The following is a 22,000-nucleotide window of genomic DNA, read 5'->3' on the forward strand; positions in this document are numbered from 1 at the left end:
GTTAAACGCATAGATGCCGCTGATCCTAGACCCTTCGCCGACGTGGAGACCTTGGGCAAGCAGCTCACCGGCTTGTTGGATACAGGCGCCAGCGTAAGTGTGCTGGGCAAAGGCTGTCGAGAGCTCGTGGAAGCGCTGGGAGTTACCGTCCAACCGTATTTTTCGGTAGTCCGTACGGCTTCTGGCGAAGATCGATCCAACATCGGACGCTTGGAGCTGCCTGTGAGGTACAAAGGCGTAAGTAAGCCGGTCACGTTCTAATAAACGGCGTACTTCGGAGTCGACTTCTTGCGAGCCTTCGGACTAGCTCCAGCCGTCGTGGGGAAGCTGGCGACGAGAGGCGTCAAGGCAGCGGAGGAAATCCATGCCAGCCAGATGGAGCACTATGCCGACCAGGAAGATGAGGACGAGGTAAGGGAGGAACCCGAATCCTGGAGCCTTTCTGCGGAGGAAAAGCTGGCGTTAGGCAAGGTCAAGGAGGAGTTCCTTACCTTTGAAAGGGACGGCCTCGGAGTCACCAGCATGGAGAGGCATTCCATTGAGCTGATGGAAGGAGCTCGGGTCTTTAAGGATCGTCCGTATCCGATGTCTCCGGCGAAGCAGAAGGTGGTCGAAGACGAAATCGACAAGATGTTGGAGCTGGGTGTCATCGAGGAGAGCAAAAGCACGTGGAGCAATCGCACAACAGTGGTGTCGAAGCCAGGGAAAGACCGATTCTGCCTGGATGCCCGGAAGTTGAACGCCTTGACTATCAAGGATGCATACCCTTTGCCCAGTATAGAAGGAATACTCTCCAGAATAGATCAGACGCATTACATCTCCAGCGTTGACCTGAAGTTTGCGTTTTGGCAGATCGAACTGGATGAGAAAAGCAAGGAGTACACTGCGTTCACGGTTCCAGGCAGGCCGTTGTACCAGTTCCGAATGATGCCGTTCGGACTGTGCAACGCGGCACAACGCTTGGTGCGACTCATGGATTGGGTGATACCAGCGGAGCTCAGATCCAACGTCTTCGTCTACTTGGACGACCTGCTAATCCTGGCTCCAGATTTTCAGACGCACCTGAAATACTTGCGTCGGATAGCCCACAGTCTGAAATCAGCCGGATTGACCATAGGGTTAAAGAAGTCGAAGTTTTGCTTCAAATCTTTGACTTACCTAGGGTTTATAGTCGGAGGTGGACTGCTGCGGATGGATCCTGGACGTGTTACGGCAATCCAGAAGATGCCTTACCCGAAATCTATGAAGGAAGTACGTGCCTTCCTCGGCACAGCGGGATGGTATCGACGGTTCGTCAAGAACTTCGCTACGCTAGCCGCACCACTCTCCGAGTCCTTGAAGAAGGCTGGAAACACAAAGTTTTCCCTAAGTCCCAGCGCCACCCAGGCAGTGGATGACCTGAAGTTGGCCTTGACGAGCGCGCCGGTCCTGGTTCATGCGGATTTCAAGAAGCATTTCTTCATCCAGTGCGACGCATCCCACGTTGGCGTCGCCGCGGTATTGTTTCAGCGGAACCAGGACGGAGACGAGCAGCCCATCGCGTTCTTCTCGGCCAAGATGAACAAACACCAGGTTAACTACTCGGTCACGGAAAAGGAATGTCTGGCGGCCATCCTAGCTATTCGGAAGTTCAGACCGTATGTGGAAGGGATGCCCTTCACATGCATTACCGATCACGCCAGCCTTAAGTGGTTGATAACCATGAAGGATCTGTCCGGACGACTCGCAAGGTGGTCTCTCCAGCTGCAGGGCTACGATTTCAGCATTGAACATCGTAAAGGCAGCGAGAATGTAGTCGCCGACACTCTGTCCCGCATCATAGAGGAAGTCCGGAAAAATCCAACGGTGTTACTGGGATTCGAGACGACCGAATTAGCTGCGGAGGATTATACGGAGTTAGTACAAGACGTGGAATCCAATAAGGAGCACTTACCGGACCTCAAAGTGGACGGTGGACTAATCTTCAAGCGCATGAAGAATCCGAAAATGGACGAGGACCTGGAGGGATCCGAATGGAAGCTGTGGATCTCGCAAAGCCTGACGCACAGCTTGGTAGAGCGTGCTCATTCGGACCCCAAGGCTGGCCATGGTGGGATGACGAAGACCTTGGAGATCCTGCGACGCCAGTTCTAATGGCCAGGGATGACCATCCAGGTACGGGAATACGTCCGGAGTTGCGAGGTGTGCAAGGAATCCAAAGCGCCAAACTTCCGGATGCAGGTCTTAATCGGAAGAAGGGTAGAGACGGAGAGGCCATTCCAGAAGCTGTACATCGATTTCCTGGGCAAGTATCCGAGGTCCAAGAGTGGACACGCCTGGATATTTATCGTGGTGGACCACTTCTCGAAGTACACCTTCTTAAAGGCGATGAAGGAGGCGACGGCGTCGAACGTTGTAAATTTCCTGGTAAAAGAGGTATTTTACAAGTTCGGGGTGCCTGAGACGATACATTCGGACAACGGCAAACAGTTCGTATCCAAGGCGTTTGAGGACATGAGGACTCCCGTATACTCACCACAGAGCAATGCCGCGGAGAGGGTAAACCGGAACGTCTTGGCCGCAATTCGCAGCTTCTTGGACGAAGATCACCGGGAATGGGATGCACATTTGCTGGAGATTGAGGTAGCTATCCGAAACACTGTCCACTCAGCCACAGGGGAAGCGCCGTTCTTCACTGTATTCGGCCATCACATGTTCCTCAACGGTTCCAGCTACAAACTAGCCAGACGACTCAGGTCTCTGGTCGACCATGAAATGGCCGGAATGCAGACCAAGGACAAGCTTCGGGTTATCCACGCCAAGGTGCAGAAGCAACTGGAGGGTGCATACCAGACGAGCCGGCAGCGCTACGATAAGCAGGCCGTACGCTGCTCGCCAAGCCAAGCCAAGAAGTCTTCCGCCGCAACTTCGTGCTGAGTGATTTCAGCAAGTCTTTTAACGCCAAGTTTGCTCGCAAGTTCCTTAAAGCCAGGGTGGTCAAATCCGTCGGCAGCAATGCATACTTACTGGAGGATCTCCAAGGCCGCAGTCTGGGAGTGTATCATGCCAAAGACATCCGGTTGTGACCTGAAAGAAGGACAAAACAAAGTATACGAGCATCGCGATCACATCTGCAATACTTCCCGTCATGCGTGGGCCCCGCGATAGGCGCCGATCGAACTGCAGGATGGTATCAGTGCCGTGTTGAATCCCATCGTATCTCCAAAGCTACCAATTATTTCATCGTTCTGCTGAAACTCCGGGCAGCGCCACTCGAAATCTTTGGTTGATGTTGCAATTGGAGTCGAGTGGGAGCGACGTTATCGATAGGTTAGGTCGATAGGGCGATAGCTGCAGCAGCGGGATGAGTCTGGCGGGCGATCTGGCCATTTGAAGATTAATCCCGGTTCGCTCTGGGATTACTTCAAATGACCCATGTATTCAATGACCCAATGTTGAGAGAGGCCATGTAATATGGCGGGGGGCGATGGTCAGCAGATATCGTGATAGTCACGGCCATACTGTCCAACGATCAAGACAGATGCAGCTAGGAGTGACAGTATAAATTTTCTTTGTGCTTTAAATTAAATAGTGAGTTATGTTAAAGTTCTATAGTAGTTCGGTATTTAATATTTATCATTTATAAAGGCAGCCGGGGTCCCAATACAAAGGGCCCCGGAAGAATTTATTTGGAGTTTTACCGACATCGCCATACTTCGCCATACCTACCAGCTCGACTTGGCTGCCCAGCAACCGGTGTCCGTTCGACCCGGGCCAACGACCATCCAGAAAGGCCTTCCACAGTCGACGCCGACGACGTCAACATTTCCCGGTGAGTCCGTTCCGGCGTACCGCGTCCTCCTCATCTCGGGAACTTCCAGCGGTCGCATTGCGGCGCTGAGAAGTATCGCCATTTTGTCTGGCAGCCGAATCTCGGACTGCCCTTACACAACTCACCGTAGAGCGCCGTTTTCCCGTGTGGAGATCCGTATCGCTGCTGGCCTCCGGCGGAAAGTCATCAGCCCGGGCTATCCTCGCCTCCAGGCCCGGCCCGACGGTGGCTGAAATTTACGAGAAATTAAATACACGTGTACCTCGATCATATATATTGATATCTACTTACCTGTTTGTGAGTTTATCCGGAGTTAGACCCGAGAGCCTTATTTGTCCTCGTTGTTTGCCTAAAATTAAAAAGGTCGCGAGCATTAGTTAAATGGTATAGCTTACAGTGCAGTTACGTACCTTTTTGGCCTGTCCCTTCTTTTCCCCTGGAGCTCCTCAGGATTAGGTGACCCTTTGAGGGCCGCGTTTCCATGCGAGCTCTACCAATACATGGCTGGTAGAGCATAATTTCCGCGGCGCCTGTACCCTTTTCCTGCAAAACGAATCCTCTGCTTTGACCGCGTAAATATCCGAGACGGCGGCCAGGTTTCGGTCTTAAAGGCTGAGGAAGGATAAATCTGTCAAGAGGAGCATGTATATAAACGATTGTACTTACGATATTTATTAAACCTTTGTAATACCCACTATGTGTGAGTAAGTTTTCCCAGTGAGGGAGATGGAACCGTAGCCGTAGTCGCGAGGAGGGGGCTCCTGCCGACTGCGAATGGGTGGTGCCCTGCAGCATCTTGAGGGCATCCATGAATGGGTGGGAGCGCTTGGCTAGGACATCGATAGCCACCAAATGTAATCCATTTTTCCGTCAATATTTGTAGAATTTTGCTTTGTTTACGTTTTTTTTTTGTCATTAGTGATGACCGATAGTTTAGTAATGTGAGACCGTGAAGTATCGATATTTATGTTGCGAGCTGTGGCATTAGGGGTACTCTGCCCTGAGGAACGACTGAGCTAGCGGCACTGCCACCGAAAAAAGCCGTTCGTAACACTTGTTGCTTACAAATTGATGGAGTCAAAGAACCCTGAGTGCTAGTTATATTGGAAGTTACGTCAAGTTATGACGTTAATATCCTTTCCCAAAGAGTGGGCTTTTTGGCCAATGTGAAATTCCGATGCCCACTCAGCTATCCAAAAACAACTGACATGAACAACAGTTGCCGATCACGACATAAACAAAGCACATTTCAAATTGTCGAAACTTTTATAATATTAATACTTTGGACTCTTTTTTTAGTGGTTAAACACACTTGTATCCGCTAAAAATGAGATTTTTTCTTTACCTTACAGTACATAATTTTAAGAAAACTCACACAAAAAATAATACGTAACGAACCGTTAGAACCGAAGATGTGGGATTTTATAGCTACCGGAAGCAGTGAACTTAAAACATTCATCAAACAGAAGCAGTTAACTTAAAATACCAATCGAGAATACGGTGTTTTCTCGAAAATGGTTTTGCGGTGGACACAGATCCGGAAAAACTTTAACTCCGCTTACGTTGTCTGCTACTTATTAAAACAAGAGAATTATCTTGTTGTTACCACTTATTTCGGTCAAACTTCCGCCATTTCCGCTGTAATCGAAATTTTTCAAATTCCTTTCTTCATTTTCGATTTAAAATAAAGCGTTCTTCCGGGATCATGAGCACCGCAAGGCATTGAAATCGATACGAGTAGTTTGGCTATAATTCCGTCATTTTTTAAGTTATTATAGTTTTTAAAATAACAAAAAATTAATAATTTACTTTAAGACACCAAAATCAGAAATTAACCAAAAAGTTTCCTTCATATAAAAAAAGAAAGAATGCTATGATCGAGTGCCTCAGCTATCAGATACCCGATTTTCAGCTTAAGAATGCGGAAGGGAGATGGTGGTATGCAAGTCGCAATGCGATGTTTTTTCGAGATTTCAAGGCCACACCTAGCGAAGATTGCAAAATTGTTCATTGAACGTCAGATAAGTTTTAGCGTTATGGGGGTTTGTGGGTGTTATAGTGGGGTTGGCAACATTTTGTTGGGTCAGTCAAGCAATAGCTTTCAGTTAAAATTTGTATTTGTAAATGATGCCTGTTTACGTCAAAAGGGCGTTTAATTTGAGGAGGCAGTGTCGAGCGGCAGTTTTATCCAGATGTCTACATCTCGCGCGCTCGCACTGCCGTCCGCTCTGTCTCTCTATCTCTTCTTTGAGTCTCCGCTCCGCTCTGGAGCGCTTAAGTTAAGTTAAGCCTAACGAGTTCCTATTTCAAAGTAAACCAATAAACATCTATGCACGTCGCCCAAGGCGCTCAAGGCGCTCGGGCCACCCGCTGAAGCAAATAAATATACTTACGCAGAAAGGCGGACTGCCGGCTCCCAGACTCTGCGCACTCATAATAGGAGCAACGTTGCCACACCTTCGCCTGAATGACTAAAAAAGGTAGAGTGGGCACTAGACTGGTGTGATGTCCCCAGTAGGCCCCAAGCCAGGATTTGGCTTCCAGCAGCTATCAAGGCACCGGAGGACATCCTCTTCATGGTGCAAGAATGCAACCCGCACCTCCCCACGAAGGACTGGAAAGTCGTCAAGGTGGAGGAGCATGAAGGGGATGTCAACCAGGCGGTGCTGGTCCTGAACAAGGAGTCAGTTGCTCCGATTGAGACTTCTCGGACTTCGAATTCAGTGCGATCCACATCAAGGTGTATAAGGGCGACTCCAGTGCCGCTAGCAGCTCTGCCGGTAACCCAGCCGATCAGGTGCTTGCTGAGGAGTTGGAGGCACCTGGTGGGTCGGAGGACGGCTACTCCACCGATTCGTCGCTTAGCAGAGAGATGCGAGCGCTCAGCGACACAGAGGAGGCCGACGTCACTATGGTGGAGGTTGAAGCTGTAGATGTCATTAAGACTTCTACAAATAAACCTTCACCACAGTAAAGCAGCGTCTGCTGCACTTCTGCTTCGCCTGACAGAAGGCGGAGCCGACCTAGTCCTCGTACAGTAGTAGGAGGCAAGGTTGCTGGACTAGGAACAAAGGAATACAAGCTTGTGCTTGACCCCAAAGAAGGTAAAATTCGAACCTGCATATTAGCCAAAAGGCATCTTAGTATATTTCTACTTCGCAATTACAGCAACGGAGACAACACCGCAGTAAGCCTGGAGCTGCAGAGTGGCTCTATAAGGGTTCTATCGGCCTATTTGGCCTTTGAGAAGGAAAAGCCCCCAGATGCGCTGGTCAGAGGACTAGCAGAGGAATGCAAAAAGCTCAAGAACGGATTGGTAATAGGCTGTGACGCCAACGCCCATCACACCCAGTAGGGTTGCCCAAACAACAACGACGGAGGTGAGTCTCTGTTTGATTTTATTCTAAATTCGAACCTATTCTTATGCAATAGGAGCAATGTCATAACTAAAGCTTGCCAAACGATCATAGATCTATTTTTGGTATCAGTCTCTGACGAGCACTCCTTTTCGGACCATAGATTCATAAAAACTGTATTGTCCCTTGATTCGCCCTTGCCGGTCAGCTTCGCTAACCCCAGACGAGCCGATTGCACAGGTACAAAGATGTTCTGACGAATATCCTCCTTATGGAACCGTCAGAAAGCATCACAAGCCCACAGGAGCTGGACGGAACAGTAAATAAATTCACAGAGGCATGCAACACTACCGTCAATGTTGCATGCCCCACAGGGAAGGAAAAACCCCCCTGGTGGACCCAACAACTATCAATCCTCAGAACCAACTGCAGATGCCTTTTTAACAGAGCAAAGGCGGGAAATACGGACACTAACTGGCTGAACTCCAAGTATGAACTAGGCTCTTACAAAAAGGCCATTAGAAGAGCAAAACGAAATGCATGGCAGACCTTCTGCAACAACAGCGTGGCAAGAAACAAAGGTGGTTTTCATTCCCAAGGCAGGAAAGGCCACTTACACCACAGCAAAGGATTTTAGGCCAACAAGCCAAACATCATTCCTGCTTAAGAGCTTTGAAAGAATGATAAGTCTTCACATAAGGGCCACCGTAGTCCCGACACAAATATCAGAAGCACAGCACGCTTACACCAAAGGTAAGTCAACCGAAATGGCGCTACACTTGGTGGTAAGCAGCATCGAGAAATCACTCAGCATCAAGGAATACACACTGATCGCCTTCCTGGATATAGAGGGAGCCTTCAATAACGTGCTCCCCACTGCAATAACAGAATCTCTCACAAACCTAGGGGTTGAGCCGCCAATGGTGAGGCTAATCCATAAATTGCTGATAAGCAGAATGGTCACAGCCACACTAGGGACCTCAGCCCAGACTAGACTAGTGAACAGAGGCACCCCGCAAGGAGGTGTACTATCACCCCTCTTGTGGAATATCGCAGTAAATAGACTACTGCGGATTCTGGAAGGAGGAGGTTGTAAGGTTGTGGCATACGCAGACGACGTCGCCATCATCTTTAATGGAAAATGTCCACAAACACTTTGCGATCTTATGACCGCTAAACTTAAAATACTATCGGAATGGACGATAGCGAACGGACTCGGGGTAAATCCCTCGAAAACGAAACTTGTTATATTTACAAATAGATACAAAATTCCACATTTCAACCCACCCATTCTAAGCAATTGTAATCTCTCTTTTAGCGATCACGCCAGGTACTTGGGGTTAGTATTAGATAAGCGCCTCAAATGGGGCTTAAATAACCAAGAGAGAACCAAGAAAGCGACCATTGCACTTTACTCCTGTAAAAAAGCAATTGGGCTAAGATGGGGCATGTCCCCTAGAATAGTCAACTGAATATACACAGCGGTAGTCAAGCAAATCCTTCTATACGGAGTGGCTCTGTGGTGGACCGTCCTGCACAAGCAATGCATACTGACTCCTCTAAATAAAGTACAGCGAATGGCGGCTTTGTGTATTAGTGGAGCCCTTCGAACCACCCCGAATGAAGAGCTGAATGCGATCTTGAACCTCCCTAGCCTGGACTTAGCAGGCATGGAAAGGGCCAAATCGGCAGCTATTCGACTGAAGGACACAGGGCAGTGGAAAGCCCAATTTTATGGCCATGCTAAAATTCTCCAGCATGATAAATCGATTCCGAAGATAACGGATCTATGCAAATCCATTGAATATAGTCACACACCCTTTGAGGCCCTATTTTCAGATAGAGAAGAATGGGAGCAGGCCGACCTGGCATGACGGACGCAATCTGCTTCTATACAGATGGCTCCAAATTAGAAGGACAAGTTAGCGGAGGTGTATACTCCGAACAATTAGATATCAGGAAGTCATTTAGGCTCCCGGACCACTGTAGCGTCTTTCAGGCGGAGGTTCACGGCATAAAAGAAGCACAAACCTGTTTAGGGAACTTAAGCCTCCAAAGAGGACACCTAAACATTTATAGCAAGGCTTGAACCGCTCCAGATAAGTTCCACTTACTATAATTGCCGGTCCTACAGCCAGTTTTTCGAACCCTATTTCGACTAACTTTCTGTATGATATATTGTCTAAATCCAAAAGTGATTAATCCGACGCAACGGCATTGAATATATGTATTACCATCCCGTTATTTGTGCCCGACAATATTCCAGTTTCTTTTGCCCACAATTGTACACTTGAAACAATTCCAGTAGATATTTCAGTGCTACTCTTCAACTAAAATATTTCTCAAGTATATTTTCAATTCCAATTATGTGTAAAATATAACTCAGCCACAGTAAAAAATTCCCGATGATAAAACTTTTCCTTAAGATTTGCACTCTATTTTTTACTGTGTTCCAGCTGCGTGTGTATATTTACATACATATTCTAATACAGTCCACTCTAAGTACTCATTCTTATACAATCCACTCTAACTACATTTCTCGACCTACAAATACGGCTAAATTATTTTCGAAGTTAAAAACAAAGTTACAATATCCACAAATTTACTCCAGCAAATCGTTTGCAATTTAGTTGTGCAGGTGACAAACAAACGCACCGACATACAAACATATGTTACGAACTGTTTTTTTTCGGTGGCAGTGCCGCTAGCTCAGTCTTTTCTCAGGGCAGAGTACCCCTAATGCCACAGCTCGCAACATAAATATCGATAACTCCACTGTCTCATCATCACTAAGAACAAAAACGCAAACAATGGTAAATACCTGCAAATATTGACGGGAAAATCGGTTTAATTTGGTGGCTATTGATGACCTAGCCAAGGATTTGTTTTGCTGGAAAAGGATACAGGCGCCGCGGAAACTGTTCTCTACCAGTCATGTATTGGTAGAGCTCGCATGGTCACCTAATCCTAAGGAGCTCCAGGGGAAAAGAAGGGACACGCAAAAAAGGTACGTAACTGCACTGTAAGCTATACCATTTAACTAATGCTCGCGACCTTTTTAGTTTTAGGCAAACAACGAGGACAAATAAGGCTCTTGGGTCTAACTCCGGATAAATTCACAAACAGGGAAGTAAATATCAATATATATATATATCTAAGGTACACGTGTATTTAATTTTTCCTAAATTTCACTAGTCGAGGATCAGCGGAATCAATGAGTTTATCGGCCGAAACCACCTCTCGTCGTCGTCGCGAGACTAGACGCATGCCGCTCAGCTGATGCTCCGCAAAAATCCGGTTCCGTGCCTCCATATAACGGCGAAGCCTCTCATCCTCCGGCAGGTATCTTAGCAAGTACTTATGACTATCAGATGAACTATGTATATTCTTGTTTTCGTCTTCTTTCTTCGGAACTACTTCACGGGATTCCAACCTGGGCGAGTCCCTCCCGCTTTCGGACTGCCCAGCCGACCGTTTTCCGCGCAATCGGGACATTTTGGAGAAATCACGCCCAGCTTGCCGCACCGGAAACAAAATCTCCTCCACTCCACTCGCAATCTTGGAATCCGTGTTCTGCTGCAGGTAAGTAGCACGCCCTCGACGACCGAAACTCCTCTCTACTTCGACGCACTCCTCCCGAAGTTCGTCTACCGTGAGTACGTCCATCGCGTAAACATACCTAGCGATGCCGTCCCTCAAGCCCTTTTTGACCACCTTCACCAACTGCCGCTCTGGCATTGGTTTTTTTAGGCGTGAGGCGAGTTGCTGCATCGCATGGATGTAGTCATCCGCGCTCTCTCCCGGCTGTTGCTCACGTTGAAGAAGCTCGTGCATCCTTTCGTGTTCCGTCTGGTGGCCACGGAACCGATCCATCAGAGCCCTGCGCAGCTGGGCCCAAGTGTCCATTCTGGACTGGCGTACATGTACCCAGTACCACTCCTTCGCTCTGCCCGATAAGAGAACGTGGAAGTTGCGCAGAACTTCACTCCACGGACATTGATGCTGCCGCTGCAGGAACTCCAGACGGAACACGAAGTCGTCCACGGAATGGCCATCGTCCTCGCCGCCGAATGAGAGGTTCCAGCGGTCCACTCGGATGTAGCGGTTTCCGTTGCCGGCTCCCGCGTTGGCGTATAACCGTGGCTCGTCCCGAAAATCCGCCGTCCTTCGATCCTCGATGCGCCATGGCCGTGCGTGGCGATCGCTCCTGCCTGCCGGATGATACTGCGGTTATTGGCTCAGGCTGCTGTCGATCCCTGGCGAGTCATTTACCGGCAGTCGAGGTCGCTGCCTGGGCGGCAGATCCGGCGGCCTTCGGTCGCATCCTCCTGTCTCCTGCCGCTGCTGAATTTCCGCTGGACCATTTGCGCCGCCTTCTGGACACGACGGGGTGGGCACCATCGACACTTGGCGACTCGCGCCCTCCTGAAGCGGCTGCGGCTTGCTCTTGGCTGGCCTCAGGACGTCGTTCAACAACTTCATCATGTCGACGAATCCGTTCTTGATTTCTTTCCGCAACGCCTGGCTCACTCCTAACTCCTGTGATGCGCGATAGGTTTGGGCAGCCTGTGCCAGAGCTGCGTTCATCGCCGACTCCGCCGCTGTATCCCGTTCCGTGTTCAGCTTTTGCGGACTCTTCTGCTCCGGAACCAGAACTCGATCATGCGCCTCGACAATTGCCTTCAAATCCAGGACTACCGCCTACCGGCGTTCTGGGTAAACCCCCAGCCAGCGAAATCCGTGGCAACTCCGCAGCACCCTCTACGTCCGTGTACCAGATGTCGTCCTTTTCGTCGCCAGGAGGACCCGTCGACCTTAGCTGGTGGCCGTGCCTATCTCTGACGTCCTTACCCTCGGACATAATTCCCAAGAATTTTTAAATAAATATTTAATAACTACTAATTTGATAATAAATAAAATGATAAATAAATAAATAAGACAACAAATAAATACGATAATAAATATTACAATAAATATCAAAATAAATTCGAAAATAACTATTAGCCAAAATAAATAACAATAAACAAATCTTCCTCACTTTCCAACACCTTTCAAAATCTAGTTTTTTTTATTACTTTTTTCTTTCAACTACTCCGGACTTGGGGAGATGGAACTGACCCTCGCCGGTGGGCTTCCGAACTAACTCGACTTGTGCTTTCTCAAAAACTCCTATTTTCCCGTCACCACCTAGCCGTTCGTCAACTGGACTAGCTATCACCCGTGGTGATAGCCGCCAGTTTAGGACATCGGCTGGTTTGGCTCCTGTTGCCTTTTCTTTCCCACCCTCTTTTTCTATTTTAAATCGAGGCAACCGTGAAGCGCGTAGGGTTGCTACGGGTCACGATTACGCAATTAAGTTTACAACCGACATAAAATTAGAAATCCAGGTCGGGGAGAAAAACCCAGGAACCCAACATCCTAACAAAAAACATTTCAAATAAATAAATAACAAAATAAAAGCTTTAAAACTACTCTATCACAGAAATTATCACAGATTATCTTCAGTGCATCCCGTGATGCAAATCTTGGTTTGCTCAAAGATGCCATCACCGGTTCAATGGTAATCCTTTGATTAGTAGCAAATCGTCGGCAATGTCCGCCGACCCGCCTCCCGTTCTACTTTTAACTTCCCTAGCAATTGCAATCTATGTTTCAAGCCATGATGGCGGGGGCGTCAGGGTCATAAATGGGCGAGACGTCGTCGCCTCGACAACTTATTTTGTTTAAATTGGGCGCCAATATGTTACAAACTGTTTTTTTTTGGTGGCAGTGCCGCTAGCTCAGTCTTTTCTCAGGGCACAGTACCCCTAATGCCACAGCTCGCAACATAAAAATCGATAACTCCACTGTCTCACGATAACAAACAAGCGGTCATCACTAAGAACAAAAACGCAAAGAAAGGTAAATACCTGCAAACATTGACGGGAAAATCGGTTTAATTTGGTGGCTATTGATGACCTAGCCAAGCGCTCCCACCCAACCATGGATGCCCTCAAGATGCTGCAGGGCACCACCCATTCTCAGTCGGCAGGAGCCCCCTCCTCGCGACTACGGCGGTTCCATCTCCCCCACTGGAAAAGCTTACTCACACATAGTGGGTTTTACAAAGGTTTAATAAATATCGTAAGTACAATCGTTTATATACATGTTCCTCTTAACAGATCTATCCTTCCTCAGCCTTTAAGACCGAAACCTGGCCTCCGTCTCAAATATTTACGCGGTCCAAGCAGAGGATTGGTTTTGCTGGAAAAGGGTACAGGCGCCGCGGAAATTATGCTCTACCAGCCATGTATTGCTAGAGCTCGCATGGAAACGCGGCCCGCAAAGGAACATGCGCGAAGCGCGTGTGTATGGTCACCTAATCCTGAGGAGCTCCAGGGGAAAAGAAGGGACAGGCCAAAAAGGTACGTAACTGCACTGCACCATTTAACTAATGCTCGCGACCTTTTTAATTTTAGGCAAACAACGAGGACAAATAAGGCTCTCGGGTCTAACTCCGGATAAATTCACAAACAGGGAAGTAAATATCAATATATATATATAACCAAGGTACACGTGTATTTAATTTTTCCTAAACTTCAGCTACTATTGGGCCGGGCCTGGAGGCGATGGTAGCCCGGGCTAAGGACTTCCCGCCGGAGGCCAGCAGCGATACAGGTCTCCAAGAAGGAAAACTGGCGCTCTCCGGTGAGTTATGGCGATACTTCTCAGCGCCGCGATGCGACGGCTGGAATTTCCCGGAACGGAATCACCGGGAAATATCTGATGTCGTCGCCGTCGACTGTGAATGGCTTTTGTGGCAGGTCGTTGGTACGGGTCGAACGGACACCGGTTGCTGGGCAGCCAAGTCGGGCTGGTAGGTATGGCGAAGTCGCGCAGACATCAGTGAACTCCCAAATAAATATTCCGGGGCCCTTTGTGTTGGGACCCCGGCTGCTATTTAATTTTAAGCACAAAAAAAGTGTATAGTATTACTTCTAGCTACATCTGCCTGGTTGGACAGTATGGCCGCGACTATCTCGATATCTGCTGATCATCGTTCATACCCCCCGCCATATTACATGGTCCATTTAAAGTAATCCCAGATCGAACCTGGATTAATCTTCAAATGCCCAGATGGCCCGCCAGTCTGTACAATTCCCTCAACGTTATTCCGCTATTCCCACGCCACATATGTACATATGTACAGTGTACATACATACGTATATCGATATTTTCGGCAGTGCACAGTGGGTCAAGGGCTTACAAAAAATGTTCCCTTCAAACAAACAAAATTAAAGTCCGTAATTCTTTATATAAGTCCGACCATCCGATATAATAAATATTTATTGACTCTGCCTATCCGTCTGCTCCTAAATTCCAACTGGATTCTAGCCCGTTTCCTTACTTCTGAATTAAAATTCCAAGTAGACTTAAGCCCGTTTCCTTACTTCTGAATAAAAATTCTAAATTATTTTACGTCATGGCAACATCAACTATCAACTCCGTCCCAAAATTCCTCATCATATGGCTGACGGCTCCCTCCTATCGACATAGAGGTTATTTTTGGCGATTATCTCGCTGGCCGACTTTCCGGGACCTTTTCACGGCCATATACATAGTCAATCCTAGTCTAACGCCCGTTGAAAAATTATTCCATTTAAATTCAAAAACAAGTGGCGAAGCTCATTCCATAGTTTCAAGATTCCCACTCACCAATGACGGCTTTCGCTCAGCCTGGAATAACCTAACTGAGCGTTTCGAAAATAAGCGATTGCAGGTGAACAGGCACCTGAAAACACTTTTCAATGTGCAATCCATAGCACAGGTGTCGGGAGCAGCACGCACTTTTCAAGGCTGCTTAACTTTCTTAAAATTTTCCGGTGTTAATATTGAGAATTGGGACCCTATCCTGGTTTATATGTGCTCGACAAAACTACCAAATCTCACTCTCTCATTATGGGAGCAATCCATCCAGGAGGCTGTGTCGAGCGGCAGATGTCTACATCTCGCGCGCTTGCACTGTCGTCCGCTCTCCCTCTCCATCTCTCCCCTAAGTCTCCGCTCTGCTCTGGAGCGCTTAAGTTAAGTTAGGCTTAAGCAGTTCTTATTTCAAAGGGTGCAAATAAACATCTACGCACGTCGCGTAAAATCCCCAAAGTACTCCCGTGTTTTTTGCGTACCATCCGATCTTGGGGCTTCATCTATTTTCAACGATCAAGCCACCCCGCCCCAACAGACGGTCTTACCGAAATATCGCAGATTATTCTCAAAAACATTAGTGCCTTTATTAAATCTTCCGTGTGGAAGACATGCTGATCAGCTTAACACAGGTTGAAACTACTAGAAACGGGACCCTAGAGAAGGAAAAACGAGATCTTGCGGTATCACAATGGACCCATTAAGGTCTAAGGTCGGACCATAGTCCGACAGCCGCCCAAACCTAACATAACCTAAGGGCGTTTAATTTGAGGAGGCAGTGTCGAGCGGCAGTTTTATCCAGATGTCTACATCTCGCGCGCTCGCACTGCCGTTCGCTCTCCCTTTCCATCTCTCCCCTAAGTCACCGCTCCGCTCTGGATCGCTTAAGTTAAGTTAGGCTTAACGAGTCCTTATTTCAAAGTGAACCAATAAACATCTACGCACGTCGCGTTAAACCCCAAAGTAGCCCCGTGAGTTTTGCGTACCATTCGTTCTTGGGACTTCAACTATTTTCAGCGATCAAGCCACCCCGCCCCAACAATGCTTTTAGTCTAATGATTTTAAATCCTTATTTAAATGTTCAGTGTTCTCTTCTTCTTCTTCAATTAGTACATTCGTTGTGTATTGACAATCGAGTTCACAATGTAATCGACATCTGTTGTCTTATCGAGGCTTAAGCCTAGTACTCACTTCGACGAAATCCGGGCGCTAACCATAGGAGTGAGCGAGAGGCAAAAGCTTTTCGTCGGGTCTGTTTTTCAGCGCGGTACTCAGATGAGCTAAGAAAATACCAGAAAAAATACCAGATTTCTAGAGTGAATTTTCGATGAACGCCGTTAGCCGCGGCTCAAAGAATAAGAAATTTAATCTTTGGCGGTATTCGTGCAGAAGCGGTGGGGAATTTAAAAATGAAAAATGATTGAAAAAAAAACCAAAAACGGCTAAAGGAGGTCAGTGCAGATGAAAAAGGACGCCTAATCCAAGCTGTTGCCCATTATTGTGGAAGCAATACCACAACGAGGCAAATATGCAGAATAGTTGAAGCTACTTGACAGCTAAAGTGGAAATGGAAGACGCGCCGGCTTCTATAGGGAGGAGAGAATAAGGTCGCCCGCTAAGGGACAGCTGGAGGAGCCATCACCAGCCATTATTGGCCAGCCTATTGGGATCCGGAGCTGGACTGCAGATGGCGCGGGAAAGATAGCGAAGCATCCGTGGGACGAGAAGGAAGCCTTAAACTTATAATTTACATAAATAAAAACATTTGTTGAAAATTTCATTTATTTTTATTTTAATTTCTTTATGCACCAGCAGACTTTTTTTTTAAATTGCTCCATTTGATTTGTTTTCCGTTTGGCATCAAGCCCAAATGCTTGACAGTAAGACCATGCCACATGCATTGCGGGTGAACTTTGTAAACTTCGGTCACACTACAAAAAATAAGATTTTTCGACTAGTGAAACTCTTAGCCGATCTGTGTACTAAGCTTTAAGCCTAGTACTCAGATCGACCAAAACCGCGAGCTAACCATAGGAGTGAGCGAGAGGCAAATACGCGGCTAACGCTTTTCGTCGGGTCTGTTTTTCAGCGCGGTACTCACATAAGCTAAGGAAATACCAGAAAAAATACCAGATTTTGCGAGTGAATTTTCGATGAACGCCGTTAGCCGCGGCCCATAGAATAGGAAATTTAATCTTTGGCGGTGTTCGTGCAAAGGCGATGTGGAAACTAAAAATTAAAAATGGAAGGAAAACCCCAAAATCGAATCCAGAAGGTCAGAGCTGATGAACTAGGACGCCAACTCCAAGCTTATGCCCTTTATTGCGGGGTTTCACCGAGAGGAAGCAATTCCACAAAAGGGGAAAATTCCCAGAATAGTTGAAGTGTTGGAGGAGATCCACTAGAGAATCCCAGTGGGAAGGAACATGCAGAGTGGGACTTCGATCTCTACATGGACATCCTGCCGGGCGCGCCCTCGCAAAGAAAGTAAGATCTGTCCAAAAGAATTTGGTCGCGTTGTACTAATAGAAGTATCTTTTTAGCAGAACCACCAGTAATACGATCTCCGACGACCTCTCCATTAGGACTCCGGACACCACCACCACCAGCTACTTGGCAGCTTAAGCGGAGATGGAGGACCCGCTGGCTTCTATAGGGAGGAGAAAAATAGGGCGCCCGCTAAGGAACAGTTGGAGAAGCCATAGCCAGCCACTGCCAGGACGCTGGGCGACTTCAGCAGCATCAGCGGATCAACCCCGTCCTCCCACTTCCTCAAGGTCCAATATGGCAATTGGGACTCTGAGCTGGACTGCGGAAAAGTGGCGCGGAAAAGAATGCGAAGCATCCGTGGGACAAAAAGGAAACTTTAAGCTACTAATTTAGATAAATAAAAACATTCGTTGAACATTCCATTTATTTTTATTCTAATTTTTTTGTGTACCAGCAGACTCCTCCTTTTTAAATTTCTCCAATTGATTTGTTTTCCGTTTGGCAACAAACCCAACTGCTTGACAGTAAGACCATGCTACATGCGTTGCGGATGAACATTGAAAACTTCGGCCACACTACAAAGAATAAGATTTTTCGACTAGTGAAATATCGATTGGAATTAACATATTTATGAGAAATAACATGAATTAAGTAAGTTCTTTCCAATTGTTGACGCACTTTTGATTTTTTTGTATTCACGATAGATCTTAGCAATGCTGCTTTTGCTGTGGTAACCGACATCATTATGTCAATCGTTTTTTTATTAAAAATATAAACATTTTTTTACAAAGTTTCTGTCAAATAAATACATAAATCAATCAATCAAAAAATGATATATATATATATATATATAAATAAATATATAAATGCGACTTTTTGATATTGAATAAATAAATAAGTTCTATTTTAGGAGGACCCTGCAAGCATTTTCTGTCACGAAAGGTACTATATAGTGACTTCTAAAAGATGAAAACAATCAACTGCGATATCTCATTCGGATCGCGGAAGTGACTTAACGGACGCTTGTAGGAGATACCTAGGAAAGGCCTTCTCCGTCGGGAAATCTTTAAAAAAAAATATTTTTTTTTATATTATGCATATTTTTATATGCATTTTATATTTTAGTATATATAAAAATATACTAAAAGCCATTTCTAAGAGAAACAAACACAAAAATGGTTTTTTCTCAATTAAAATTTAAAAAAACCTGAAGGCATTACGTTTTATAATCAATTATGTGGCGAATCTTTTGATGCTGGGTTTCTTCGCAGCTACACTCCAAGTAATGTCCACAGCTAGATTGCACGTAAATTCCACACCCTATGTTGAAATGGACCTTTTAATATGTTATACAATTAAGAGTTATTAAGTAAATGTAAATATTTTGTAAACACACAATTTTGATACAAGACTGTTATGACCACAAACAAGTCTCGAAACCAAATGACACACGGTCGAAATATATTATATATTATTTTATATATCAGAAATAAATGGGTAACGGCAAATTATCGCAGCCCCTATTATCGCGTGAACGTTGATTTTTGTTTTTTCCCAATAACTTGGTTTTTGTAAAATGTGTTCTATCGTCTTTCTATCGCCCACTCGGAAGTGGAGCTCTAAGCGATTCTACTTTTTGTGAATCGATTATTTTTGATTCATTTCTGAAAAAGATCAATTAAATAGAGATGAAATCGAAATCAAACAAACTAAAAACCAAAAGGAGAAGGACCTATTTCAGCGCTTTCTCCAAAATCAATTTTTTTTCGTCAGCGCCTAGCCGTTTGTCAACTGAACTGGCTTTCACACGGGGTAGGAGTCGCCAGTTAAGGATATCGGCTGGCTTAACCCCTGCTGGTTTTTCCTTTCCTTTCCAATTTTCTATTTTAAATCGAAGTAACCGCGCAGCGGTTGCCACGGGTCACGATTACAGATTTCAGTATTTAACCGACATGAAATTGGGTATTCAGGACGTGAAGAAAAAGGAATCCAACACATTCTAACAACAAAACATTTTAAATAAACAACAAAATGCAAGCTTTTTACCTACTCTACCACAGAATGTAACACAAATTTTCTTCAGTGTACTCGCTTTTTTACGATTTACCCTGTGATGCAAGTCTTGGCTACGTCCAGGATTCTATCACCGGTTTACTGATAAACCTGTGATCAGGAGCAATTTGTCGGTAATGTTTGCTGACCAGCCTCCCGTTCTGGTTCATTTTTCCTAAGCCTTTTGACTTTCCTGTTACTATACGCGATGCATTTGCAATCTTTCTTGCAAGCCACTGTTCGTGATGAAGGGGAAGTCAGGGCTATAAATGTGCGCCACTATGTTACGAACTGATTTTTTTCGAAGGCAGTGCCGCCATCTCATTTTTACCCCAGTTCGGAGTACCCCTAGTGCCTAAGCTCGCAACATAAAATATTGATAGCTACGCTGTCTCACATCACACAACTATCTGTCATTACTAAAAACAAAACATAAACAAAGGTAAATAAATACAAATCACTTTCTTTTCAACTCCAAGCATTTTTCTTTCGGACAGCGAAAAGTTTTCTTTTGCCAGCGAAAAGGCTAAAAAAGGTGGTTGATTAAAGTAGACTCAGTTTTAAATTGTGCGAGACCGCGCCACCGTTCTTTTCATTTGTAAGCACGATTTTTCCTTCCTGGTAAATCCAGCAATAAAAATGGCGGATGTCGGCCAGCCTGGCAGCCGGCATGCACAAAACTCAAACCTCCTGATGGAGATTCTAATCATGGTAGCAAAAGAAATTGTGATAAAAAATATTAATAAAAAGTACGAATTGATAGTTTAAATTTTGTGCACGGTCATGGTGTGACAAATACTCGTATAATTGCAAAGACCCACAACTCTACGGTTGTTAGGGACAACGAAAGTGACTCAGACCAAGCAATGACAGCTCGACAATGAACAACAAGTAAAAGAGAAACTAATTATTAAAGAAACTAACGATAATTCTAACTCAACAACTAATAGATAAAAGTGAACGTCGTAATACTTGTCATATTGGTGATGCTGCGGTGCTTGTACAACCAAGGACTACAGTCTTTTTGAAAACGTGGGAGCCAATAGTCTTCTCTTCCTTTATGAAAAAAAGGCATATCAAAATTTCGGAGTTTAAGGATTCGTTGCACTATCGCCGCACTTTTATAAGATTTATTTTAAAAATGCGAAAAGGAAAAATGCCTTTGTTAACAATGAAGACTTGGAAAGGATGTACATCGTTGGTTTTATTCCCAGGAATTTTGTTGAATCGTGCGGCATCTTTAAAGGAATTCCAACTGGTTCTTTGCGATCACGAAATTTTGGAAATAGTTTTTTAGCCGGTTAAGCCTAGTACTTAGATCGGCTAAGAGTTTCACTAGTCGAAAAATCGTATTCTTTGAACACTGGTAGAAAAAACATCGTAAATGTTACTATTTCGCCAACGTTTCAACTATTTTTCCCAGCGGTTTAGAACCTAACATGAAAATCGTAAAAACGAAAACGTTAAATAGTTAATTATTTTTTGAATAAATTCATAGTAAATCCAACGATTTTTTAATTTCGATCAAATATGTTAAAATAGTACTGTTGGGGCGGTGCGGCTTGATCGATTAAATAGTTGAAGCCCCAATATCGAATGTTACGCAAAAAATTACGCGGGTACTTTTGGGTTTTTACGCGACGTGCGTAGGTGTTTATTAGTACACTTTAAAACATGAACTGCTTAAGCCTAACTTAACTTAAGCGCTCCAGAGCAGAGCGGAGACTTAGGGGAGAGAGATGGAGAGGGAGAGCGGACGGCAGTGCGAGCGCGCGAGATGTAGACATCTGGATAAAACTGCCGCTCGACACTGCCTCCTGAAATTAAACGCCCTTTTGGCGTGAACATTCTCCCCCCCTTGCGAGGACACCCGTAGCAAGAACCTCAGGATAGTAGGCTCAGGAATATGTTGGAAGTATAGATCGGTCGTCCGTATGTAGGAGAGTGTGGTAGGCCTTTCCACACTTGTGGCAGTGATGACCACTGCGGCAGGAGTCCTTGGAATGATTGTGAGCCAAGCAGTTGGAGCAGTACTTCTGGATATGTACTTCCTGAAGCCGATTCTGGGGGCTTAGCCGTAGAAAGTGGTGGCACTTCCGTAGAGGATGAATCTTTTGGCAGACTCGGCATTGGTAGGATTTAATACCTCGAGTACGTCTGCCATCCAAGGCGGGGTATGGAATCCAATATTCGGATGGAGTATTCTTAGGAGGAACTTTTTGTACGGAAACTTGCGTTGAATAGGACGAAATGATGTGTGGAACTGAGGCGGATACTGGCCTTGGAGGGTCGGATGGAATCGTCGGAGTAGTAGGACCGCTGTTTCGATCTTGGCAAGTGAGACAGTTGTGAGCGCTTGTGCAATCCCGGAATTGATGGCTATTTGCAAAGCAATTGGAGCACAACTGCTTCCTTTGGATATAGGCTAAGCGATCTTCTACTGTCATCTGTATGAAGCGTGGACATATACGCACGGGGTGGTTCTTCTTCGAACACAGATCGCAGCCTTTGGTTATCGAAACTAACCTTGTGTTGAAGGAATTTATTTTTGGAACTTCTGCCACTCGATTTGTGTTTTTGGACTGGACGTGGTGGAAATTGGCAGATCGGA

The 22,000-nt window shown here is 45.8% G+C and overlaps 1 protein-coding gene across 2 annotated transcripts in view; it reads right to left on the reverse strand.

The window, feature by feature from the left end:
* Positions 1-3,487: 3,487 nt before the first annotated feature.
* Positions 3,488-22,000, reverse strand: part of LOC139354154 (uncharacterized) — a 164,593-nt gene continuing 146,080 nt past the window's right edge. The window contains exons 2-5 of one of the 2 annotated variants that reach the window (XM_070998414.1): positions 4,478-4,492; positions 4,222-4,423; positions 4,103-4,160; positions 3,488-4,040 (exon numbers count right to left, since the gene is read on the reverse strand). In XM_070998414.1, coding sequence (XP_070854515.1) covers positions 3,998-4,040; positions 4,103-4,160; positions 4,222-4,327 — 207 coding nt within the window. In that variant the 5' untranslated portion in view covers positions 4,328-4,423; positions 4,478-4,492 and the 3' untranslated portion in view covers positions 3,488-3,997. Of the gene's footprint in view, positions 4,041-4,102; positions 4,161-4,221; positions 4,424-4,477; positions 4,728-22,000 lie in introns of those variants that run through there. The other variant, XM_070998413.1, reaches the window with a different exon arrangement.

The sequence above is a fragment of the Drosophila suzukii genome (assembly GCF_043229965.1).
Source record: "Drosophila suzukii chromosome 2 unlocalized genomic scaffold, CBGP_Dsuzu_IsoJpt1.0 scf_2c, whole genome shotgun sequence".
In the NCBI taxonomy this organism is placed as follows: domain Eukaryota; kingdom Metazoa; phylum Arthropoda; class Insecta; order Diptera; family Drosophilidae; genus Drosophila; species Drosophila suzukii.